At 46.8% G+C, this 21338-nt stretch overlaps 2 protein-coding genes across 6 annotated transcripts in view; one reads left to right on the top strand and one right to left on the bottom strand.

Annotated features, from left to right (window-relative positions):
• Positions 1-21338, top strand: part of rmnd5b (required for meiotic nuclear division 5 homolog B) — a 28297-nt gene that overhangs the window by 5206 nt on the left and 1753 nt on the right. For 2 of the 5 annotated variants that reach the window (XM_053878518.1, XM_053878519.1), the window contains 8 exons: positions 18914-19083; positions 19169-19311; positions 19378-19515; positions 19582-19682; positions 19768-19934; positions 20009-20174; positions 21005-21107; positions 21183-21337. In XM_053878518.1, the coding sequence (XP_053734493.1) occupies positions 18945-19083; positions 19169-19311; positions 19378-19515; positions 19582-19682; positions 19768-19934; positions 20009-20174; positions 21005-21107; positions 21183-21337 (1112 nt within the window). In that variant the 5' untranslated portion in view covers positions 18914-18944. The other 3 variants (XM_053878517.1, XM_053878514.1, XM_053878516.1) reach the window with 3 other exon arrangements.
• On the bottom strand, positions 7242-14738 carry si:ch73-43g23.1 (uncharacterized). The gene has a single exon (XM_053878753.1). It carries the CDS (start codon positions 14682-14684, stop codon positions 7242-7244), a length of 7443 nt encoding a protein of 2480 aa, XP_053734728.1. The 5' UTR covers positions 14685-14738.

Genomic DNA, 21338 nt, shown 5'->3' with positions numbered 1-21338 from the left:
CGTGGGCAGTTGGGTGTGCAAACCAGAAAACATGCATTTGGCTCACTGACACAGGCTTAATGGAAACTGCCCTCCAGTGTGGGCCACATCCCGGAGTGTTAGAAGCCCTGGTGTGGACCGTGGTGACTGACAGGCTTCAATCGCTCGGCGTCCATGCTTGGGCTCGGCGATGACGGGTGTAAATATAGCCTTGCCACATCTAGTTAGCATTGTTGCAGTCCTCCAGGCAGGTGCTCACACTATATATATATATATATATATATATATATATATATATATATATATATATAGTAAAACAGGACATTGAATTTGGAATCTAACAACTCACCCATTTGACATTGGTGGAGAGAACTGTGCTGCAGTCAAAGAGGAACGCTCATCCGCTGCTGTGGGATCTGTGGTGGCAAGTCAGCGCCGTGGTCACGATTCACGGCCGCGGTTTCCACCCGAATTCCTGACCCTGCATGCATGGGCTCTTATGCTGTGGATTAAAGCTGCAAGGGCTGAAACCAATCATCAATTACGGGCATTTACTCCTGCTGAGAAGCTCATGTCCCTGCCCCAGGACATATTACTGCAATTGGTGAAATATAGTGACATCTAGTGATGAGCATGTCACACTGCTATCTATCTATCTATCTATCTATCTATCTATCTATCTATCTATCTGTCTGTCTGTCTGTCTGTCTGTCTGTCTGTCTGTCTCTCTCTCTCTGTCTCTCTGTCTGTCTGTCCGTCCGTCCGTCCATCTTTCTGCCTGTCTTATCTATCTGTCTCTCTGTCTGTCTGTCCGTCTGTCCGTCTTTCTGTCTGTCTATCTATCTATCTATCTACCTATCTGTCTGTCTGTCTGTCTCTCTGTCTGGCCGTCCGTCCGTCTGTCCATCTTTCTGTCTGTCTGTCTATCTATCTATCTATCTATCTATCTGTCTGTCTGTCTGTCTGTCTGTCTGTCTGTCTCTCTGTCTCTGTCTCTCTGTCTGTCTGTCCATCCGTCCGTCCATCTTTCTGCCTGTCTTATCTATCTATCTATCTATCTATCTATCTATCTGTCTGTCTCTCTGTCTGTCCGTCTGTCCGTCTTTCTGTCTCTCTATCTATCTATCTATCTGTCTATCTATCTATCTATCTGTCTGTCTATCTATCTATCTATCTGTCTGTCTCTCTGTCTGTCCGTCTGTCTGTCTTTCTGTCTGTCTATCTAGCTATCTATCTATCTAGCTATCTAGCTGTCTGTCTTATCATGTCAACACACACAGTGCATTGACTGAGAACAATGACTCATAAACATGTATATGCACGTGTTCACTCATTCATCATCACTGTTTTGTCTACGTAACCCAGGATCCCAGGTGCTGCCATCAAGACCTGACCTTCAAAGGCTACTTATAAAAAGGAAACATGGACACGTATCGTTGTCCAGGTGGCGCTGTCAGGAGTCAGGAAGCCTCCTTCAAATACTAAAACCACGTCAATTATCTCCTACTGGGTGGAGGAACATCCAGGAGATGACAAATGCTCTTATCTCAAGAGGAGGATGCAAACCACCCCCTGACATGATAACAATTTTCAGCCTCCTAGCGTCATAACCCAAAGTTCATGACTGTGAGGGGGCTGTGAAGCTAAAAAAAAAAAAAAAGAACAAGTTGGCAGAAAAGAATGTTTCAGCCACCAGGAAGGAGAGAGAAGTCAATAAGGAGATGCTTGACACTCCCAACTAAAAGCATTCCATCACTTTTCTCAGGGAAAAAAGTCTGTGACCTATCAGTGAACTTATTCAAAACTTATTCCAATATTTATTGAACAAATGGATGTTGTGAAAATGATCAAGAAACTGATGCTTTTTATTTCCACCAACTTCCATTAGCACAAACACTTCCATCCAAAACAGTTAATAGCTAAAGAAACGAGACTTTTGTTTGTTTCCCAACCAGCCCTGCTTGGCTCACGCCTGTCAGAACACAAGACTCGGGTGTCTGCTTCCTGACCAGGATGGTCACAGCCCACCTTCCTTTGCATGGTGACAGCAGACCGCCATCGTGTCTTTAATCCAGGCTGAAGTCTGAGACCTGAGCCATCAGGTGTGCAAAACACGGGAGCATTTCATGCGCAAACTTGCAGACCATTTTCAACAACCCACCGATTTGACGTGACGTGATTGGCAGCCAAATTTCTTTGTTGCTATTTGATGTAAACGGAAAGTACGAGAGCTTATCGTGATACCTGACTTTGTCAAGGCAACACTGGGGATGTGTTATCTTCCTAACCTTCTCCTCGTCTGAGCGTTTCACAAGGGAGGTTCCCCTTCAAGAGTGTGCAGATGTGAATGTGGTTTGACTTGTGTGTTTGGTTGTTTGGGCTTCTCAGTGGCGCACCGCTCCCTTCTGCTCCCCGGCCTTGATACACACCCGATCACAGCTGAGATTCAAACCAAACCATCCCTCTTCCTTCTTCATCCCAGTCACTGGGGGATTGTTGGACAAACTATCAGTGTTTCCTTATTTCATGTGCAGCCATTACTCATCAGTTTATGTATGTGGTGCATTTGTTTGTCACACTGGGCGACCAGTGAAACGGTGATGCTAGCTACCTGCTTATTGTCCTTTCACCACCATTCAATTGAGAAATGTAAAAGTAGTTTCTGTGGAACAGCGTTTTGTAATTTTTCACATAGCTGTGACATCAGGTGACGCAGGGAGTTCCAATGTTATGACAGATATTTGGCACTTTCACTCGACTAGCTGTGACACTCAGAGGAGAATCGACTCTAACCTAGAGAAATGAAGTTAAAAGGTGCAAAAAGCGTCAGGAGGGCTTGACATGACGTGACGTCTTGTGTGAACACCACAGTCTGTCGGTGGTCTAAGAACACCTTCCTCACCACAGCATACACAAGCAGCAACATATTTACACCACAGTGATGAGTGTACCATCGAAACTAAGAATATATTCCATGCAATAACATTTTTGGAGTCATGAATGTGACGCCTGCATTCCACTGTTGTCACTGCCCCTCACTTGCTTCCCAATGTATGTGGTGTAAGAAGTGCTCTCGCGTGACTCATCACTTTCGAGCTCATGCCTGAGGAATCCGGTGACCCTTTCACACCAGCTCCCAGCAGAAAACCACTGGCTGGAACAAAAGCAGGAGACCCAGGAGGGTCCTTTATTGTAATGTTGAGCAGACCTGTCTGACGGTCAGGAAACCACTGATCTCAGCCCAGAGGGGCTCAGTGGCAACCACGAGCGCGAGATGTCATCCACCTCACCCACACACTCTCCTATCATTCCTTCCATTCCTCATCGATCTAGTATCCATGTCTCCAGCGGGGTAAAGTGATCAGCCCCAGGATGACATCACCCCCTGGCTACCTCATCTGCAGCACTAGATCATCTTCTGGTCTTGTCTGGGACATGCCTTTTTAAACTGAAGTTCCGGTCGCGTCTGTCTGGATTTGTGTTTTCATACACTCAATAGTTGATGAGTCATGCTGACGGAAGGTTATTACCTGGGCTTGTAACGGTATATGATGCCAATTTAGCTGAGTCAAACTGCGAGTTACCCCACCTGGCCGAGCCAGGAAGCCACTCATTGTTTGGCCGAGGGGCACGGTTTTAGGTCTTCCCTGTTGCTCACTCGCTGCTCCTTTCTTTGCTTAACCTGCAGACCAGGTGTCATAAGAACACATGCTCATATGGCACGCCTACCTCATGGTGGAAGCAAGCCTTATATGGGCACCGGAGCGATGTGTAATATGACGCCTACTGTGCACAGCAATATTGGGATGTTCTAAAGGGAATAATGGCCGGCCTTTGTTGCTGAAAACCAGAGCCTCTTTGAACAGTCTGTTCTGTATTCAAGTTTGTGTGGACATCTGAAGAGAAAAGAATTTGCTTTTATAATTTGATCTGTCCAAGAACAACATGAAATCTACCAGGCAAAAAGAGACTTGGTAAGAAACTGTGTACCGGTTACCATACAATACACCATCCGCCTGCTCATTTCCACCCACACCTTGAGTTTTTTTTAAAAGCCAATATTATTAGCCTACGTTTATTTCATTTACATAATTCACTTTGGAAATATCACTGACTGCATTGAGCTCAACCAGACTGCAGGTGGCAGGTGCATTACAGAGCTCCAACAATACGAAGATGGGCTTCTAATATCTCATGTATTCAGAAAGACGTACAATCCAGAGACAACTTTCAACTTCCACCACTGAATAATTACATTTGGCTCATGGCAAAACAAAGCGAAGCTGTTTGCAAAACTGAACGTCCCACATCAGCGGATTGCACTGCAATATAGTGCAGTCTTGTTCTCTCCCGCTAATGTCCACACATTCTGAGACAAATTCATCTGGTTTCTGCTTGTTTTCACCTGAGCTAGTCACATAACCAGGAGCCCTATGGGAAGCAATATAGGACATTTTACGTTACATGTCACTCCAAATAAACCTCCAGAACCAACCATGAATCAGAATTCTGTTCGCAAAGCACAGAACAAATGAACAGAACCTGCCACAACTGTAACCTTAACCCGAACTCAACCCTTAGCATGACCCTAACTTTACCCAAAAATTGCTCTAAAATTGGGTCAATGTTGTATATATGTTGGATGTGGTAGAAGTTAGTAAACTGCTCACCTTTACTAACGCTGTTGCTTTTGGACATGAGAACACTTTTGTAAGGCGCATGAATCTGTAACTAGAATGAAAGGAACACGATGAGCATAAGGAAAACAAGGAGCTTGCGACTGGAACTGGGTTCCAACATCTTATTGATCATCTTACCTAATTTACAAAGCTGATATCGGATGCTACGCCAGTCAGGGACCCCCCACGTTACCGACACCTCCCCTGTGACGTGTCCAGTTGACCTGCCTCAAGAAATCCACAGGGTTTTTAAGGAGAAAGGAAGGGCCCTTCTACTTGCTCCAACCCCCACGATCCAACCTTAAATTCAGACTCAGAACGTCAATAACTCTGACAGAGATTTTCAAGTGACTAGCGATGCACGTTCCAATAGTTTTGCACGGTTAACTTCATCAATTGGCTCAGTTTAGATTCAAAATAATGGGCACCGCCTCTTGGATGGAGCACCACCGGCTGACGCCATCTCAGTGGAAACTTCTGAGCCTAGTTACACATTGTATTCCAAACAAGCCTCTTATCATGACCTCGAAGCCCAAACCAATATCTGGTCAGGCACATGCAGCCCACACTTCTGTTCTGATAACCAGGAAGACAATGGCGTGGCGTTCGATGTCATCGCAGCTCAGGGGGCGGAGAGGAAGAACAACAACCAGAGAGAGTGGAAATGGCCCATCAGCCTTGATGATGTCATGGCATCTGTTTTGTGTAACCACTTCAACAGATTTCAAATTGCCCTCAGGAGAACACGTGTTTGCTTCTGAAGCTCTAGTACACATTAGTGTGACTGGACTATTCCAACACAGTGCTTTGATGAATGTCTCATAAGAGGTTGCGCTGAGCTAATACAGTAGCTTCAGCTGGGGATCAGAGTTGCTGTGGATTATTGGCCTGTGTGGCGGCAAAAGCTGTTTGTGTTTTCCCTTTTCTGCCGTGAATCCCTCTGCACCTGCCGAATCCCACATGTTTTTCTTTGGGTTTGTTGTTTATTTTTGATAGTTTGATGTTAATCCTGCTGTTGAATGGTTCTCACAAACTTGGAACTTGAAACTTTATTTAAGTTCAGTCAGTGTAGCAACTTGTTTATATCAACAGGACCAGAGATGTCACCAAACTACTCCCTGCCTAAAGTCCAGTCTCCAACACTGGTGACTGGAATGTGCTCAGTCAAGCGTCATGTCCTGTTGCCATGCAAACATGTGTTTTTTTTCCCATAGAGATGAACATTTATGAGCTGCTGTAAAAGTTGCATTCCGACGAGTTCAATGCCCACGTCAGCGAGGATAACCCCGTTTTACCACCCACCCGCACCACAATAGAAACCAAGTCCGTCCTTTATCAAGTATTTATGATATTGGTTCGCCTCAATGAAAGCTGATCGAATCTGGTGCTAATTCAATGGTAAAAATGATTGGTAAAGTTATACTGTATATGACGTAAAGCACAACAGGTTGAAGGCTAATACTAAAAAGCAGTATATTTAGCAGCCTCCGCTCAGTAAGAGGCTCCGTTCAAACAAGTTAGGCTCAGTGGTTCAGGTGAGTTTAGCTTGGGAGAGGAGATGGTTCAGAGGTTAACAAAACGTTCACACATGGCTGACAGGGCAGCTGACCTGAGTGGATCTCTGGTGACCTCTAGCGGCCAATACAGTACAGCATTTATTTATCAAGCAGGCTGCTGGCCAAGCATGTCCATACTTCCTGGTCTGATTGTAAACGCCTTGTGGTTGGCTGATATGTAACAGGTTATTGTTTTTGTTTGTCACCATAGAAAAATCTGAGCAGCATCTTAATAGACAAACATGCACAATTTGTAGCAAAAAATGTGCATAAATGAAGTTATGTCCAACTTTAAGGGGTTAACCTGGTAAGACTCAGGCTCATACCATTGGTGTTGGCCCCAAAGAGCTGACAGAGGCGGGAGAGAAGTCCAATGTCAGATGGATGCATCGTTCAAAGGAAAAAAGAAAAAAAAACACCAAGTACCGATTTGTCACCCCTGAGTCCCTGTGCTTGTGTGGGCTTCCTCCAGGTACTCCGGTTTCCTTCTGCAGTCCGATACACACAGATTGGAATCCACCCCTATCTAGAAATATATCTGTCTTACTTAATTTATATGACATACTGAAAGAAGACGAAGAAGCAGAAACCCTTGTGCTCTGGTAACTTCGTTTTATTGAGCCATGTATCATGTATCCAAACTTGTTCACAGGAAAATTGCCAAGTGATGTTTTGCAATCACGATGATCGACCTTTATTAAGAACAAGAATACCTTTTTCTATTTCTATTTCTATTTTAAGTAAAGAAAGTGACTTGCCTTTGCATGAACAGATTGTGATGTTTTTGTGATGAGTTTGGATTTCCTCTGTATCAAAAATGTCAACAACAAAAGAAAAAAACAACTGCAATTTTACATTCGTAAATTTTAACTTCAGCTTTGCCACAAGCAAGCAGCAGGGAATAACAACCAGTTCAGCTGCAAAGCAAAAACTCAAATAACATTTCAGGCTAACCTTACACACCCATTTTATACACTGTATATTTAAAACCCCAGCGGCTCCACGGGGTCGGCCCCTGTCCTCTATTTCAGGACCTTTTCCCCCCTGTTGGGGGGATGCTAGGGGGATGCTTGTGGTAGTAGACCGGTGGAGTGGTGTTGGGACTTGCAGTCATCCCTGTAGGAACATAATACATGCTCTCCAGATAACTCTGGTCCAGTGGTGGGTGACTCTGGTTCTCTGGCTTAGAGGCTAGAGCAGAGGAATTCCTGTAGCTGACACTCTGGCTGTTGGGATGCAAGGCAGTTGCAGCAGCAGCTTCGGGATATCGGGGTGGTTGGAGTTGAGTCTGCGGGTGGGGTGGGGGAGGAGGGGCTGTGTAGGGCATGTACTGTGAAGCAGAGGCATACATGCTTGGATTGTGTATTGATGGGTACGGGGCTGCGGAAGGCGGGTACAAGCCAGAGTGAGACATTGCTTGCTGCGGGATGAGCACTTCTACATATTGACCTGTCTCTGGATCAAACAACATTTTCCTAAGTGGCTGCATTGGCACTTCAATGTAAAAATACTTCCCAGTTTCAGGATCAAGCAGCACCCTTCGTGGTGTGTGTCCGTAGCTGCTCTCGGAGTACAAACTGGAGTTGTCGCCGCCGTATTCCGAGCCGTAGGAGTGCCCCAGGTTTTGCGGCCCACAAAGATACTGGGGATCTAATGGTGGGAGGGTGGGCGAATGACCATGGCCGCCATCACTGAAAGGTGCCCCAGACATTCCTGCAGGCTGTTGCTGGGGCGATCTGTGGACAGGATGCCGCCGTGGATCCATAGGTGGCATGGGACGGTCTGCAGGGCAGGGTGGCATGACTGTGGCATGAGAGGGGAAGCTCGGAGGCTGGTACATGGTTGTTGGCTGAGTTGGACCGAGTGGACTTGATTTAGGTGACAGGCTGGTCTGGAAGCCAATGGGTTGAGGGTCCGCTCTGTACTGGTGTGCTCTGGGTGGGGGCTGGGTGATTGGGTAAGGAACCCCTTGGCCCGGGGAGTGTGAAGGTGCCGGTGGTGTAAGGTTGTGGGGGCTGCGATGATGAGTGGGGGGGGCAGGTCCTGGGTGGTGAGGGCAACTGGATGTGCAAGAACAAGGAGGAGGGCGTGTCTGAAAGCGATTCAACCTCCTTGGGGTTAAATCTGGTAACATCAGGGGACTAAAGCTCTCTCTTTCATCGTAGCTTGGCGGGTCGCCCGAAGAATAATAATGGAGGTCCTCTGTTCTCTTGGGCCGTTCCGAAGATAGCGATCTTCGTAATTGTTGTTGGGGATATCCAGGTGCTTGTGTTGAAGGAACAGGCTGTTTGGGAGTGTATGAAGTTGCAGACTCATGAGAGTAGACTTTTTTGGGGTACTGAAGAGGGGGCTCTGGATCCACAACTGCCGGATGGTTTTCTTTGCCAGCACCAGAAGTGTGTTGAGGGGTGTGGTCTGACATGGGGTCAGCACCTCTCCCTGCAGCTGGACCAGTTGTGGATTCAGCGGCTGTCTGCGGAACACTTGATGGCTGGGTGTATCTTGAACTTTGAGGCGACGTCCTTGTAGGTTCCTGCACGCCTGTATCAGATGGTCCATCTGTGTCTGTCGATGACTGATGTGAGGCACTTGATATTGCCGTCACCTTTTTGCTTGAAGGAGGTTTGAGGCTGGATACAGCGGAAACTGCAAGTTTCCTTGTGTAACTTTGTGACGGCGCAGACTCATTGCTGATTTTCCTGTAGATGGTTGGTGAGGAAACAACGATAGTTTGAGACCTCTCCTCAGCTTGAGCTTTTGTTGTTGGTGTGTTGATGGGCTTGTCTGTGTCATTTGCTGGTGCTCCTATATCTGCAGGTTTGAATTTGCAGGTCGGTTTTGGCGGCACAATGGGCTTTTGAGTTTTCGCTATTGATTTGACTTCGATTGTTTGGGGTCTATTGCTTTTGATGCTGTTGGCAGTCATTTCCTGTTTCTGGGATTCATTGGCCATGGATTTCACTTCAATTGGTTGCTGTCGAAATCGTCTGGGTGATTTTGGAGGGAAACTGGAATCTTGTTTTCTCGCTTCTTCAACAGCCTCCTGGTCCTTCTGGTTGGTTTGGCTTTCCCCTTCGGCTGCATGCGAGGTTCCATCTTCGTCCTTTAGCTTTGCTGCACCTGCGCTTTTGGACATTGCTGGAGAACAAGCTGACTTCTTCTTTTGGGATTCATCTGAAGGCATGCTGGGCTGAAGGGGGATCTCCAAGCAGTTGACATGTTTGGGTGGGAGCCCTTTAGCTCCTCCTCCGTGTGACCCATTTCCGACCACAGCTCCAATGTCAGCTTGGTAGCCTTTTTCCTTTAGTAACATGGAAACTGAGTGACCACTGCCCCCTGTGGTTGGTGGTACAGGATCTCTTGTGACTTCCTCCAGCTCTGGTGATGCACAAACCTTTGTTCTGTTTGCACTATCTCTTATCAAAACTACAGCTGTGGACACCTCTCTTTCCTTACTGGGCTGCTTGGGAATAGATCCAAGCAAAGGAGCCTTCTTGTCTCCATGAGTTACGTCCTTGTCGGACAGTTTAGGTGTTTGTGTTATCGAGTTGCCACCTTTTGCACTGAGTTCCCCTGGAGACGACGTGGCAGGCGCTGGACCCACCTCTGTGATACTGTCTTTGTTGGATTGCTGCTGTTCTTTGGGTTCCTCCTTCAGGAGCTTCTCTGGTGTTTTCTTTTTGGTATCTTTCCAGCAGACTGCTCGGCACTGGATTTGCAGGTGTGACTGTGGCTTCCCTTCACGCTTTACAGTTTGAGGTGATACAGCAGGTGTTTGATCGACAACACTGAGTCCTTCGTTTTCATGACTTGCTTCCAGCTCCTTCCCCTCCTTTACCTGTCTCTCCATCTCTTCATTTTTGGTAGGTTCCCTCCGATCATCGTTAAAATATTCACTTACTTCTGGTGGAATTATGGAGCTGGTTGCCTTGAATGAAAGATTATATGTATTTTTGACAAGTCTGCGCACGTCTCTCACTTTGTGGATGGGCACTTTTGCCTTCTTTTCTTTTTCCGAAGCATTCAGATCAGCATCAGCCTCCTGATTCTTTTCTTCCTCTAAGGACATATCTGGTGACACTTCCTCAAGTTTGCTTTCCATCTCTGGCGTGAGGCAGACATTAAGAGAGGTTTTCTTTTTTTCTGCATTTTTCACAGTCTGTGATTTTGACAGGCATGGACTTTTATTACCTTGTTTATGGTCCTCAGTGCTTTCACATTCTGGGTCTTCAGTTGTGATCCTGGCTTGCATAACGCTGTCACTGGCAGGAACATGAGATGAGTCAGCATCTTCACTTTCCTTCCACAGGTCACTGTTGTTCAGTCCATCTTCTGATGTTTTGGGTGGGGTTTTCAGGTCGGGTTCAGTAGCTGGGTCCGAGATGGGCTCAGAGCTCTTGGACTGTGATAAAGTTAGGCTTCTGTTGCTGCTGCAAGAACTCGGTCTGTCGCTGGAAATTCCTCCCAAGATTTTTGATGGTTGGACATCTGTTCCAACGTGTCCTTTGCTTCCAGCAGCATCTTCACATGGGTGATGATGCTCAGCCTCGGATGTTGAAGCATCCTTAAATGATGATCCTGCACTCTCTTCTGATGGGTTTTCGATGTTGGGGCTGGATTCATCATCCACCTGTTCATCGGGTTGTTGATCAAAACCTTGCATCTTCTTCGACAAAACATTTTTGATCACGCTGGTGGCCATCTTTGACTTTGGAGTTTCATCCAGCGATGTAGACTTTTTGAGTTTGCTGTGTCTGTTACTTTGGTGTTCGGTATTGTGCGCTGAAAGGAAACAGTCCTGCCTCCCCATGGACGTGCTGTGCTGCCTCGTCGACATGTCCCTCGAGCTGACGGCGACACCTGACGTACTACTTTCACTGCTTGCATCCTGCCTCTCCTCCACACTCTCCTTTCTCTTCAGTTGAATCTGTCTCTTTGGCACTCCTCTTCTTATCTTTCGGGAGTCCTCTCGTTCCATCGCCACATCTATGCACTCAAAGCTCCCCATCTCATAACGCCTCGATGATTCCAGCCCATCATGACAATGCAGAAGCTGCTGCTGAAAAGAAAAGTCATCATGGTCCAGGTTTGAAGCAGAGCCGCTAAAGTCAGCATAGGCCAAGCTGGCAGCATTTACCCCGGCAAGGCTCTCTTGAGTGGACGGTTGTGAGATGTTCGTCGAGGAGCGGTGGCTGGAATTGTACATGTCAAGGTAATCAACCTCAGGGCTTGAGAGGCTACTGAAAGCCACGTCTGTAAACCACTTCACCTCACTATCAGCTTCATCAAATTCACTTCCCATGCTGGAGCTGGAACTCTGAGAGGGTCTACTTGTGACTTCTGGAGCGCTGTTCTTGCCGAGCAATGCGGGAGGATTGAGTCGCCTGCTCGGACCACCAACCTTGATATCTTGCTGGGAAGCAGATCGGTGCTGGATCTGTTGTTGCTGGAGCTGTCTGGTGGCAAGCAAACTCTCTGAGTAGGAATGCGCCGTTGGCAGCCTCTGACGAGTCTCTCTGCTTGTGGGGGCTGTCTTGCTGCTTGCAGACCCTTTTCTATTCCTGGCATTGAATGACAGGTCAACCTGTTCCTCTCTGTAACCCATGTTTCCCTGCCACTCCTCCCCCTTTTTCAGTGCCTTCCCCTCCCTCTTTGTTTCTCTTTTCATCTCCCTTTGCTGATCTATAACTGTCCCTTCTGCGCCCCCTAGTTGCAGCTTCCTCTCCCTTTCAAATTGCCTTTCAAGCCTGGCCCAGTGTGGCTGGCCACGATTGTCAACACTGGGATTTTCTCCATGGGACGCTGTTGTTTTTAGACGACCCCTCTGTGAGGATGCCTCAGCACCACTGCAGCTTCGGTCCTGCCATTGTCTGTATGGTTTTTCAGGCGCTATGATGTGTACCGGCGTAAATCGGGTGATAGGGGGAGAGGGTGTTCTTCTTCTGTTCACATGGTGGGCCATGTCCTCAGGAGAACTTGATATTTCACATGGAAATTTAGGGGAGGTTTTTCTGACAGAATTCTTGACGGAACAGTTTGTGGGCAGATTGCTGGCAGGTTTTAGTGGGTAACTTATGAAAGGAGGCAGTTGATTCTCTAATATCTGCACAGTTCTGTCTGATTTAGCTTTATGAACAGGGGGAATTTCTATGTCACAGAGTTGAAGGTCAGGAGAGGTGCACCAATTATGAATTGGAGGATTGGTGCACAGGGGGAAAATATTGATTCCAATTCCAGCTGATGTCGTCAAAACAGATTTTTCATCAGCATTTGTTTGTGTTACCTGCACCTCAGTGTTCAGAGGTCTCCTTGACTCCTCCTTCACTAAAGATGGCTGAGACAACTGTATGACCTGAACTGCATGGATATCTTCTACATCAATAAGTGATTGTCCTTTGTGGTCTATTCCATTCAAAGGTGATACACTGCTTGTTACCAAGTTTTCAGCGGCATGCAGTTCAGCAATCCTGGGCGAAGAGGAAGTCTCTTGAAATTCAGGTATATTTTGAGGTGAAGAAGGATTTGAAAAGTGTAGGCTGGACTCTCTGGAGATGGTTCTGGGCTTGTTGATCGTGGGGGATGAGCGAAGAGGTGATGGCTCTCTGCTGCTGAGCTGAGCTGAAGGACTTTTTCTCTCAGGTGAAGGACTGGGATTCCCAAGTTGTGGGGAAGGTGTGAGGTACCTGAATAGATGTGCGAGGGGTACTTCGGAGCAGGAGTCGTGTGGGGAAACGGCAGTCTCTGGCAAACTGTGGACACTGCTCCTGTCTAGCGACAGTGTTCCGTCATCCAAAGACTGGCTCGCATTATCAAATTCTTGGGGAGAGAAATGATCAAGTTCTGGAAAGGGCGGGCTGCCTCTGTCCTCTGGTTGGATAACAGAGTAAGAAATCCCAGTGATATGAGGGGAGGAATTAAGGCTTCGCGGTCTTTGAAATTCAAAGTGGGGGTGTACAAAAGTGAAGTCTGAGTTTGCTTCCCTGTCAGTGACTTCAGGTGATGAAGATGTGATCCTAATTTCTGGGGATGGGGCCGGAAAAGTCTGTTCTTTGGGACCGCAGTGGCCCCTAATGTCCGGTGATGGAGTTAAACTATAATGAACCAGAGACGAGTGGGTGCTGAGGTCTGAAGATGTTGAGATGGGTCTTGTTTGAGATGAGGAATGGGGAGAGGGGATACTCGTCCCTCTTTCCTCTGGGGAGGAAGTTCTTTCAATCTCAATGGAGGGATCAATATCTTTTAAACCAGGAGAAGCACTGCTGTGCCCAAGAGCAGGAGAAGAGCTCAGTGAAATCACGGGAGAAGGAGGAGTATATCTTGGAGCTGGTGTGGACTCAGCGCTGCCAGAGTAGATGGGCAAATCCAGGTTATTTTCAGAGGATGGTCTCGGGTGAGAAATCAGCTCTTGACTGTCGGAAGAATCTTCCACTTCAGGTGTGGAGCCTCTGCTGAAGAGATCTGGAAGAGACACCCGTCCAGTGTGATCCGGGGAGATAGAAGACCCCTGAGGTGTGTTTAATCCATTTCTGGATGAAGTGAAAGGACTTGAAAGACGCCCTTTTACTTCCTCGGCTGATTTTATCACGTCTGCAGCAGATCCAACAGCAAATGTTGCCGGAGAATTGCTGCTTTCGTAATTGCTTTCTGCCCCGGGTGAAACAGAGGCTCCCCTTATCTCTTGAAAGGATGTATTTGCTGGGGAAGTGTTTCCAGTTCCAGACAATGATGATGCCACCAGATCAGATGAAGGGCTTTGGTTAAACGATTGATTCCAAAGGTTGTTTGGTCGTCCCGCACAGGTCTCTTGTTCACTCTCTGCTTGTCCAGGAAATGGAAGTAATGGAGACTCCCTCGTTTCAAGTGAGGAGGAAGATAAAGAGGAGAGGGTCCTGGCCGAGCTGGGGCAGGGTGAGCAGTTGTGTCCAGGAGAGGGTGTCCTCTCACCACGAATAGACTCTGGGACTCCAGGCAGTGAACTGGGTGATGGTGGCTGTTGGACTGGAGATTTGCTATTGGGTTGAAAATTTTCCACACTTTCCTGGTCAACCGCCTGTTGTTCTGAGATCATTCCATTGCCCTCAGTCAGTTCTGCTGGCGGAGAAAGTTGATTCTGAAGCCCCTCAGTTGAATCCTCAAATCCCTCCTCTCCTTCACTCGATCCCTGCGCAGTATGGTAAGAGCCGGTGGAGTCGTTCAGATCATCCACAGGGGGTGAAACTGCGGCATCGATTGGAGAGGGGACAAAGGTCTCTAGAGCGGGGCTGCTTGCTAGAGAGGGTGACTCGCAATCATCACCGAAAATGTCACACAGGCAGGTGGTCTCGGAGATGGCGCTCTGTTGGTTGGAGACGTTGATGATATCAAATATTTCAACGTGGTTCGGGGTCCCGTCTCGGTGACACAGGGAAATGTTGCGGGGCGCACTGCGAAGAAAGGAGTAGCTATCCCCCTGGCGAGTCCAGCTGTCCATCACTAGCAAGTCCACAATCTCAAGAGAATCACCGGGGTCCGTCCAGAATGAGCCAAAAGTCTGATGTCAACTCCTGCCTGGAATGGAAAAGCGACAAAGTGACTGACACCGGGCACATTCAGCCGTCCATGACTTCCTTCGTAATTACTATTGAGCTGCTAAATAGGCAACAAAATGATTACTGGAATCACCTAGTTTGTTTGAAATATCACTGATGTTTCAAAGATACCATCCAGCATTTGTCTTCATTTTAAGGTAATATGTGGCATGACCACGTAAATCTGAGTGGTACTTACAGTTCAAAACCACCAAGGCTGCAGCAACTGCCGTGAAAAGAGACTTTATTCCAGCAGTAAAATGCGATACAGAATGAGTGCTACTATACCTTAAGGCTATGCTTTCAGTGTGGCAGTGAGGATTGCAAAAGGTGCCACACATCAAGTTGCCAGCTCCTTTTCATCCAGTGTATAGTTAGCGCCGTGATGAGTTCCAGAACTGTTGTAAATCCAGTTGTCACCCTGCAGCAAGCCCCACTGGTGAGGGAGCACTTGAGAAAATCTGAAGCACTAGCTTGGTTCAAACTTGGGTGGAAAATGCAAAAGTGGTCGTCTCATCCAAGCACCTTTCATCCTTTTACGATCCCATCGCTCATTTTCTGCCCCTCCCTTTCTCAGATAGCCTCTGAGAAAGTGCTTGCTGTGTCAAACCCAGGTCCTTTTTCTTCTCCCGTCAGAGACTCGGGCGGGCATTGGCTTTCCATTGAGAGACTGGCTGGGGTGCAGTGTGGGGTGGCTGTGGGGTTATAGTTAGCAGCAGGTGCTGATCCAGCCCGGACAGAAGAGTGTGCTTGGAATCTGACACTTATAGCCAGCTCAGTCACAGGGCACCTCTATATATAGACCCCGTACTATCAGAGGTAGATAACACAGCGTTAGCTGTATTATCATCAAACCACATCTTAATACATATGACGATGGTACTGTGTACCTGTACTGCGTCAGGGGTTTCATCTGTGACTCGTACACCTCACGTTCACGGAGTAAGCTTGCATAATGCCTTTAAAGTCACCGCCCTATGGTGAATAAATATGGTTTTTGATATAACTTATTGCATCTGTTACTAGCATCCTGTGAGCAACATGGAAATTTTGTTTGATGGATTAAAGATCAGATAAACCCTCTGTCCCTAGTCTAATACCCCATGGGATTACATGCAATACTTAGTCACTATGTCATTGAAAGCATGCGCATGGAAAATATGAATACTGTCCTTGGATATTTTAGACATTCACATGGCAAATGTTCCTAAAAATAACCATTCGACATGCTCAAAACTTGATAGGTTTTTCAACGTTCGGGTCCCTTAAAAATCGCTTATGCTTTTGTGCGGCACAAATATAACATTATGAAGGCGGTGAGTCGGAAAGGTGGAACATTTGAAGGGGGCTAGTTTATTATTATCAGCCAGTAAAACTTTGTTTGAAAGCACAGAAAAGCTGGATTCTCCATGGTGAGAGACACAAAGCAGACCAGTGGACTCAGAAGGAAAGAATGATGAGCAGCACCGGAATGGTGTTGGGTGGGGGAGTCCTGCAGTCCAGACCATTGATGGATGAGTCAGACCGGCCAGTCCACTCCACTGAGCCCGTAAAACAAAGACACGCGTTTCACCTGACGCCTTCCTCCTTCAAATATGAGGATTTAAAATATCAAACTAAAAAAGTCCGTTCCTCAAATGTAGTCTGTCTTGGTTCACGCTATTTAGGGGCAAGTATTTATGACTAACAGAAAGAGTATCAATATAAGATCACATGTCCCTCCCAGCCTTTTTTAAATCAACCCACTTTCTCTTTAAGGGTGCGCAAGTTGCTCCTGGCAAGACTCCGTGACCGAAGATTACACGCTGGGTTCTGACGATAAAGAATAGTAACAGTGGTGAAAGTGAGCGACAGATTACCTGGATGCTTTGTTTTAGAGACACGGGTCATCTTGGCTGAACCCAGGTCCAGGTCCGTCTGCTCTGCATCGGCTTTCAACCCAGTTTCAAGAGTCCACTAGTGCATCTGCTAAATTCACTCGCTATGGTCGATCTTTTTTCAACTCCCAGATTTGGTCACTCGAACCAGAAGCCATTCCTCTCCGTCTTTACCTGTTGTTTGCATTGCTTCATTTTTCTTATGAATTCACACTAATAGATTCAAACAGAAACTCGATTTTCCACTTTTTGTAATTCAGTGAGTCATTGATTATACAAGGAGTGACAACAAAGTGAAATGCATCAACAAACCAAAAGTTTTACAACAACTCAGTGACTGCAATGATTCACTATGGAGTATTGGTCAAACGTCGCGGTTTAATTAACAACTTTTTATTTGCTGATTTAATTTTAAGTACATAGTTGGTCTGATCTGTTAAAAATGATTGTGACCTAGATCTCATCAATTCGCAGGAATATTTTTTGCATTTGAGAATACCGACCAATAATGTCAATAAACCTTTTATTTTGAAGGGCTCGCACTGCGCAGCCGCAGTACAACTTCTCGTGGAGTGTTTATCAGTGGCAAGTGGCTAACGCTAATGTTTGCTAACTAATCGTCGTAGGTGAGTAACATTCAAGGATTAATGCTCAGCATTTGGCTGCGAACGCGTTGTCTAATCTTCCTATACATGCGAACGGTCCACCATTAATCGGTTGTCATTCGCTTTCTGGATGTTTTTGGGGCCTAAGCAGCTGGGTAGCATTAAGTAGCTATCGAGTGAGATAATAGTGTTTGTTTATGTTCGTTGTGTTTCAGGTCTTTCCTCTGAATGTAGCCCGGTGATCCCCAGCGCAATGTGCCTCTAGATATAAGGCTGTTTCGTTTGTATATATATATATCTCCAAGCTACAGGGTCTGGTCGTTTCTCTGTCGAACTGGAGCTTTGTTGGTTTGTTCCGTTTCATCAGATGGTCTGTGTTGCGATAGCAGCAGCAGCACATAACAGTCCCCGTTCACCTTTTAAATTCAGAAGCGTACTGACAGAACTACAAAGGAGGTCGGTTTGTTCGCCGTTCTGTGTTTTCCTACGGCTTTATGGAGTATTTCAGTGTTAGTAAACAGCAGGCCGCAATCCCACGGTGTCCCTTTAACGCTGCCTCGGGCCTAGCTTGTTGTCAGGCAAACTTTGAATCACAGCAGGCCTCGCTGGTCAACTTTTTTGGTCCTGAGCCGCGATAACCTCCAGCTGTTTCTGCTGCAGAAATACCGCTACAAACCGTTAAAACAGTCACTTGACTTGGGGGATCCAAGACTATAGTAAACATTTTGCAGCCCCTTTATTTGTGTGTCAGTACAAGGTCATTATCTTCATGAAAAAGTACCGATTGGCCGAGTTTTAGTCGCCTAAGCTGTGTGGACAAAACTGTGCTTTAAGATCACAAAGTCTTATAAATCAGGCATGCAACTGGTAGGAAGTACACTGTAGCCATTGGGTAATATATCACGTTTACCTTTCAGTCAGGCCTCCCTGCGTGTAGTTACAGAGACCCTGTGAACATTAACACTGAAACACAAATACAAAAATACAAAACTGAAAACACTTTCAGACCATCTCAGAAAGTGTTGAGACAAAAGAGGTGGTGTTGCTGATGTTCCTGGCCAAGTCTGGGTCAGTACAGGAATTGAATTTGAAGAGCAGGTTGAATCCTTGTTTTAATGCTGCGTTGCACTTACCTTGTAAGTGGAAAGTTGTGGCGGGTTATGACGTCACAGCTAAAACGAAGATAGTGACGTACTTAAAAGCTATTCACCTGTGGGCCTTGTCCTGATATAAGCCACTTCTTTATAAATGCATGCTCCGTTTGCAACTAGTAAGTCCACAGCATGAAGTGGAAACAAAAAATTGTGAATGTGTTTGTGTCTTGTGGCATAGTTTGTAGGTTCAGAACTTCTACTTCCTGTTTACTTTCTGGAAAGCCATCTTGGATTGGGGTGGTTCTCCCACTTTCTAAATGGGAACTGGGAGACATCACTGGGGCACAAGTGGGAGTTTTCCAGGTCAAAGCACAAATGAATGGCACCACAAGCCACTTGAGATTTCCCAGAATCTGAGTTGTCTGTGGTAAAAATGTGTCATGAGAATTTAGATTTCTTTGAGACAGAATTGAGCGATTGCTTTTCTTAAACACAAGCATCACTTTCTGAGAGAATAAGTTGAAATGTCACCAATTGTGTTGTTCTTCTTTTGTAGTGCATGTGTGCGTGAGTTTCTCATTGGAACAATGGAGCAGTGTGCGTGTGTGGAGCGAGAACTGGAGAAAGTGCTCCATCGCTTTGTCATGTACGGCCACCAGTCAGAGGAAAGGCTGGACGAGCTTCTTCGCAGCGTCTGTGAAATTCGAGGACAGCTCGTCGCGTTTGGTGAGGGCTTGCACCGACGTGACGTCCATCTTGCTCCATCACAAAGTTCCTGATGTTGAGACGTGCCTTGTATCTGTTGTGGCAGGAGTTCAAGATGCAGACTTGTCGGTTCTGTCTCAGACAATGGCTCAGTGCTGCAAGAACATAAAAGAAACGGTGCAGATGCTCGCCTCTCGACACAAAGACATTCACGGCAGCGTGTCCAAAGTGGGCAAAGCCATCGATCGGGTAAGAGATCAGCTTGGATTGTTTGTTGTCATTAGTTTCAACTTGAAATTCTGAATCCTGTTTCAGAATTTTGACGCAGAAATAAGTGCTGTGGTGGCAGAGACGGTGTGGGACACGCCTGAGAGACAGAAGCATCTGAGTGAAACCATTGTCGAGCATCTTTACAGACAGGGCATGCTCAGTGTGGCAGAAGATCTGTGTCAGGTAAACGTTCAAATGGCTGCTGGTCACAGTGATAATTCCATCTGACCTTTGCTTTCCCACCAACAGGAGTCGGGTGTAGTCATCGACATGAGTATGAAGCAGCCTTTTCTGGAGCTCAACAGAATCCTCGAAGCGCTGAGGATGCAAGACCTGCGGCCAGCACTGGAGTGAGTGGATGGCGCTGGCGCTGGCATTTTTCATGTGTTTTACCCCAGACCTGTGGGATTGATGCTACGGTCTGAACTATTTCAGGTGGGCGGTGACGAATCGTCAGCGACTTTTGGACCTCAACAGCACGTTAGAGTTCAAACTGCACCGCTTGTACTTCATCAGTCTCCTCAGCGGCGGCATCGGGAACCAAATGCAGGCCTTGCAGTACGCCAGACACTTCCAGCCCTTCGCCTCGCAGCATCAGAGAGGTCAGACTAAGAGGACATGAAAGGCCTCAGGCCATGCGTGGTCTTGCTTAAGCCTGTTGTGGTGGTGTCTGCAGATATTCAGATCCTGATGGGGAGTCTGGTCTACCTGCGCCACGGTATTGAGAACTCACCCTATCGCAGTCTGCTGGAGACCAATCAGTGGGCGGAGATTTGCAACATCTTCACCAGAGATGCCTGTGCACTGCTGGGCCTCTCGGTAGAGTCTCCACTCAGTGTTAGGTAAGAAGAGTTATTCTTTACTGGAAAAAATCCTGTGTCTATATAAATGACGCTGATGGTGTATAGGCTTTCTTCTGCTGGCACCATTTCCTGGTGTGTCAGGATGTGATGCTATAACCAAAACAACCATGATGCAGGACACAGATGGGGAATTTAAGTTAAAAAAACTCAGGCTTGAAGCACCAAAAATGTTCACTGGAGGCTTCCACCCTGATGTTCAAGCCTATGTTTACAGATCCATCTTAAATTTGATCATTCTGGTGTGCAACAATTACCGTAATTCACAGACTATGAGTCGCTACTCGCTACTTTTTCATTGCGGTCTGAGCCCTGTGGCTTATACAGCACCGCGGCTAATATATGGACGTTCACAGGCTAGAATACTGAGCCTGGTCCCATCAAAGTGATGACATTAGAGGCGTGTTATTGACCTTAAAGCAGCTCCGCCCACAGAGCTGATCCCCTGGAGGAGCGGGGAGGAGAAGTGGCAGCTGAGAGCGGCTGTGGTGTCGGAGCTTGGGACACATTTGGAGCAGTTTAATGTCTATAACAGATATGTGGAGCTGATGATTCCACAGTCCGTCTCCATGTTTTCCAAACTAGTTTACAAGTGATCCTCATGCATTTTGAAGCCTTTCTACGGCACAGACAGCACCACCCGCGGCTCAGAGAGCGCTGCGGCTCATGGATGGACAACATCTGTCTTCTTCAGTTTAGTGGGCGGGGCTAATATTCCGCTGTGCTCTATACTCCGGGATTTTATTTCTCCTCTTCTAATTTTCTTTGCTATGGAAACTATGTGTTTTACTAACAAGGGCTGCTCTCTGTAGTTTTGCGTCGGGTTGCATGGCCTTGCCTGTGCTGATGAACATCAAGCAGGTGATCGAACAGAGACAGTGCAGCGGCGTCTGGACGCACAAGGACGAGCTGCCGGTGAGTTTCAGTCTCGGTCTTCAACTTCAAGTGTCATAGTGTCGTGGAGGTCATTTTGGCTGTGCCTGGATGCAGATTGAGATCGACCTGGGAAAGAAGTGCTGGTACCACTCGGTGTTTGCCTGCCCCATCCTTCGACAACAGACCTCCGAGAGCAACCCTCCCATGAAGCTCATCTGCGGCCACGTCATCTCCAGAGACGCGCTCAACAAACTCACCAATGCTGGGAAG

Source organism: Synchiropus splendidus, chromosome 11, assembly GCF_027744825.2.
Source record: "Synchiropus splendidus isolate RoL2022-P1 chromosome 11, RoL_Sspl_1.0, whole genome shotgun sequence".
NCBI classification, from domain to species: Eukaryota; Metazoa; Chordata; class Actinopteri; order Syngnathiformes; family Callionymidae; genus Synchiropus; species Synchiropus splendidus.
This window is presented reverse-complemented; position numbering and strand designations above follow the sequence as displayed.

Bases quoted from the DNA above. Each gene is read 5' to 3' on its own strand.
- si:ch73-43g23.1 (XM_053878753.1), bottom strand. From the start codon at position 14,684: ATGGACAGCTGGACTCGCCAGGGGGATAGCTACTCCTTTCTTCGCAGT.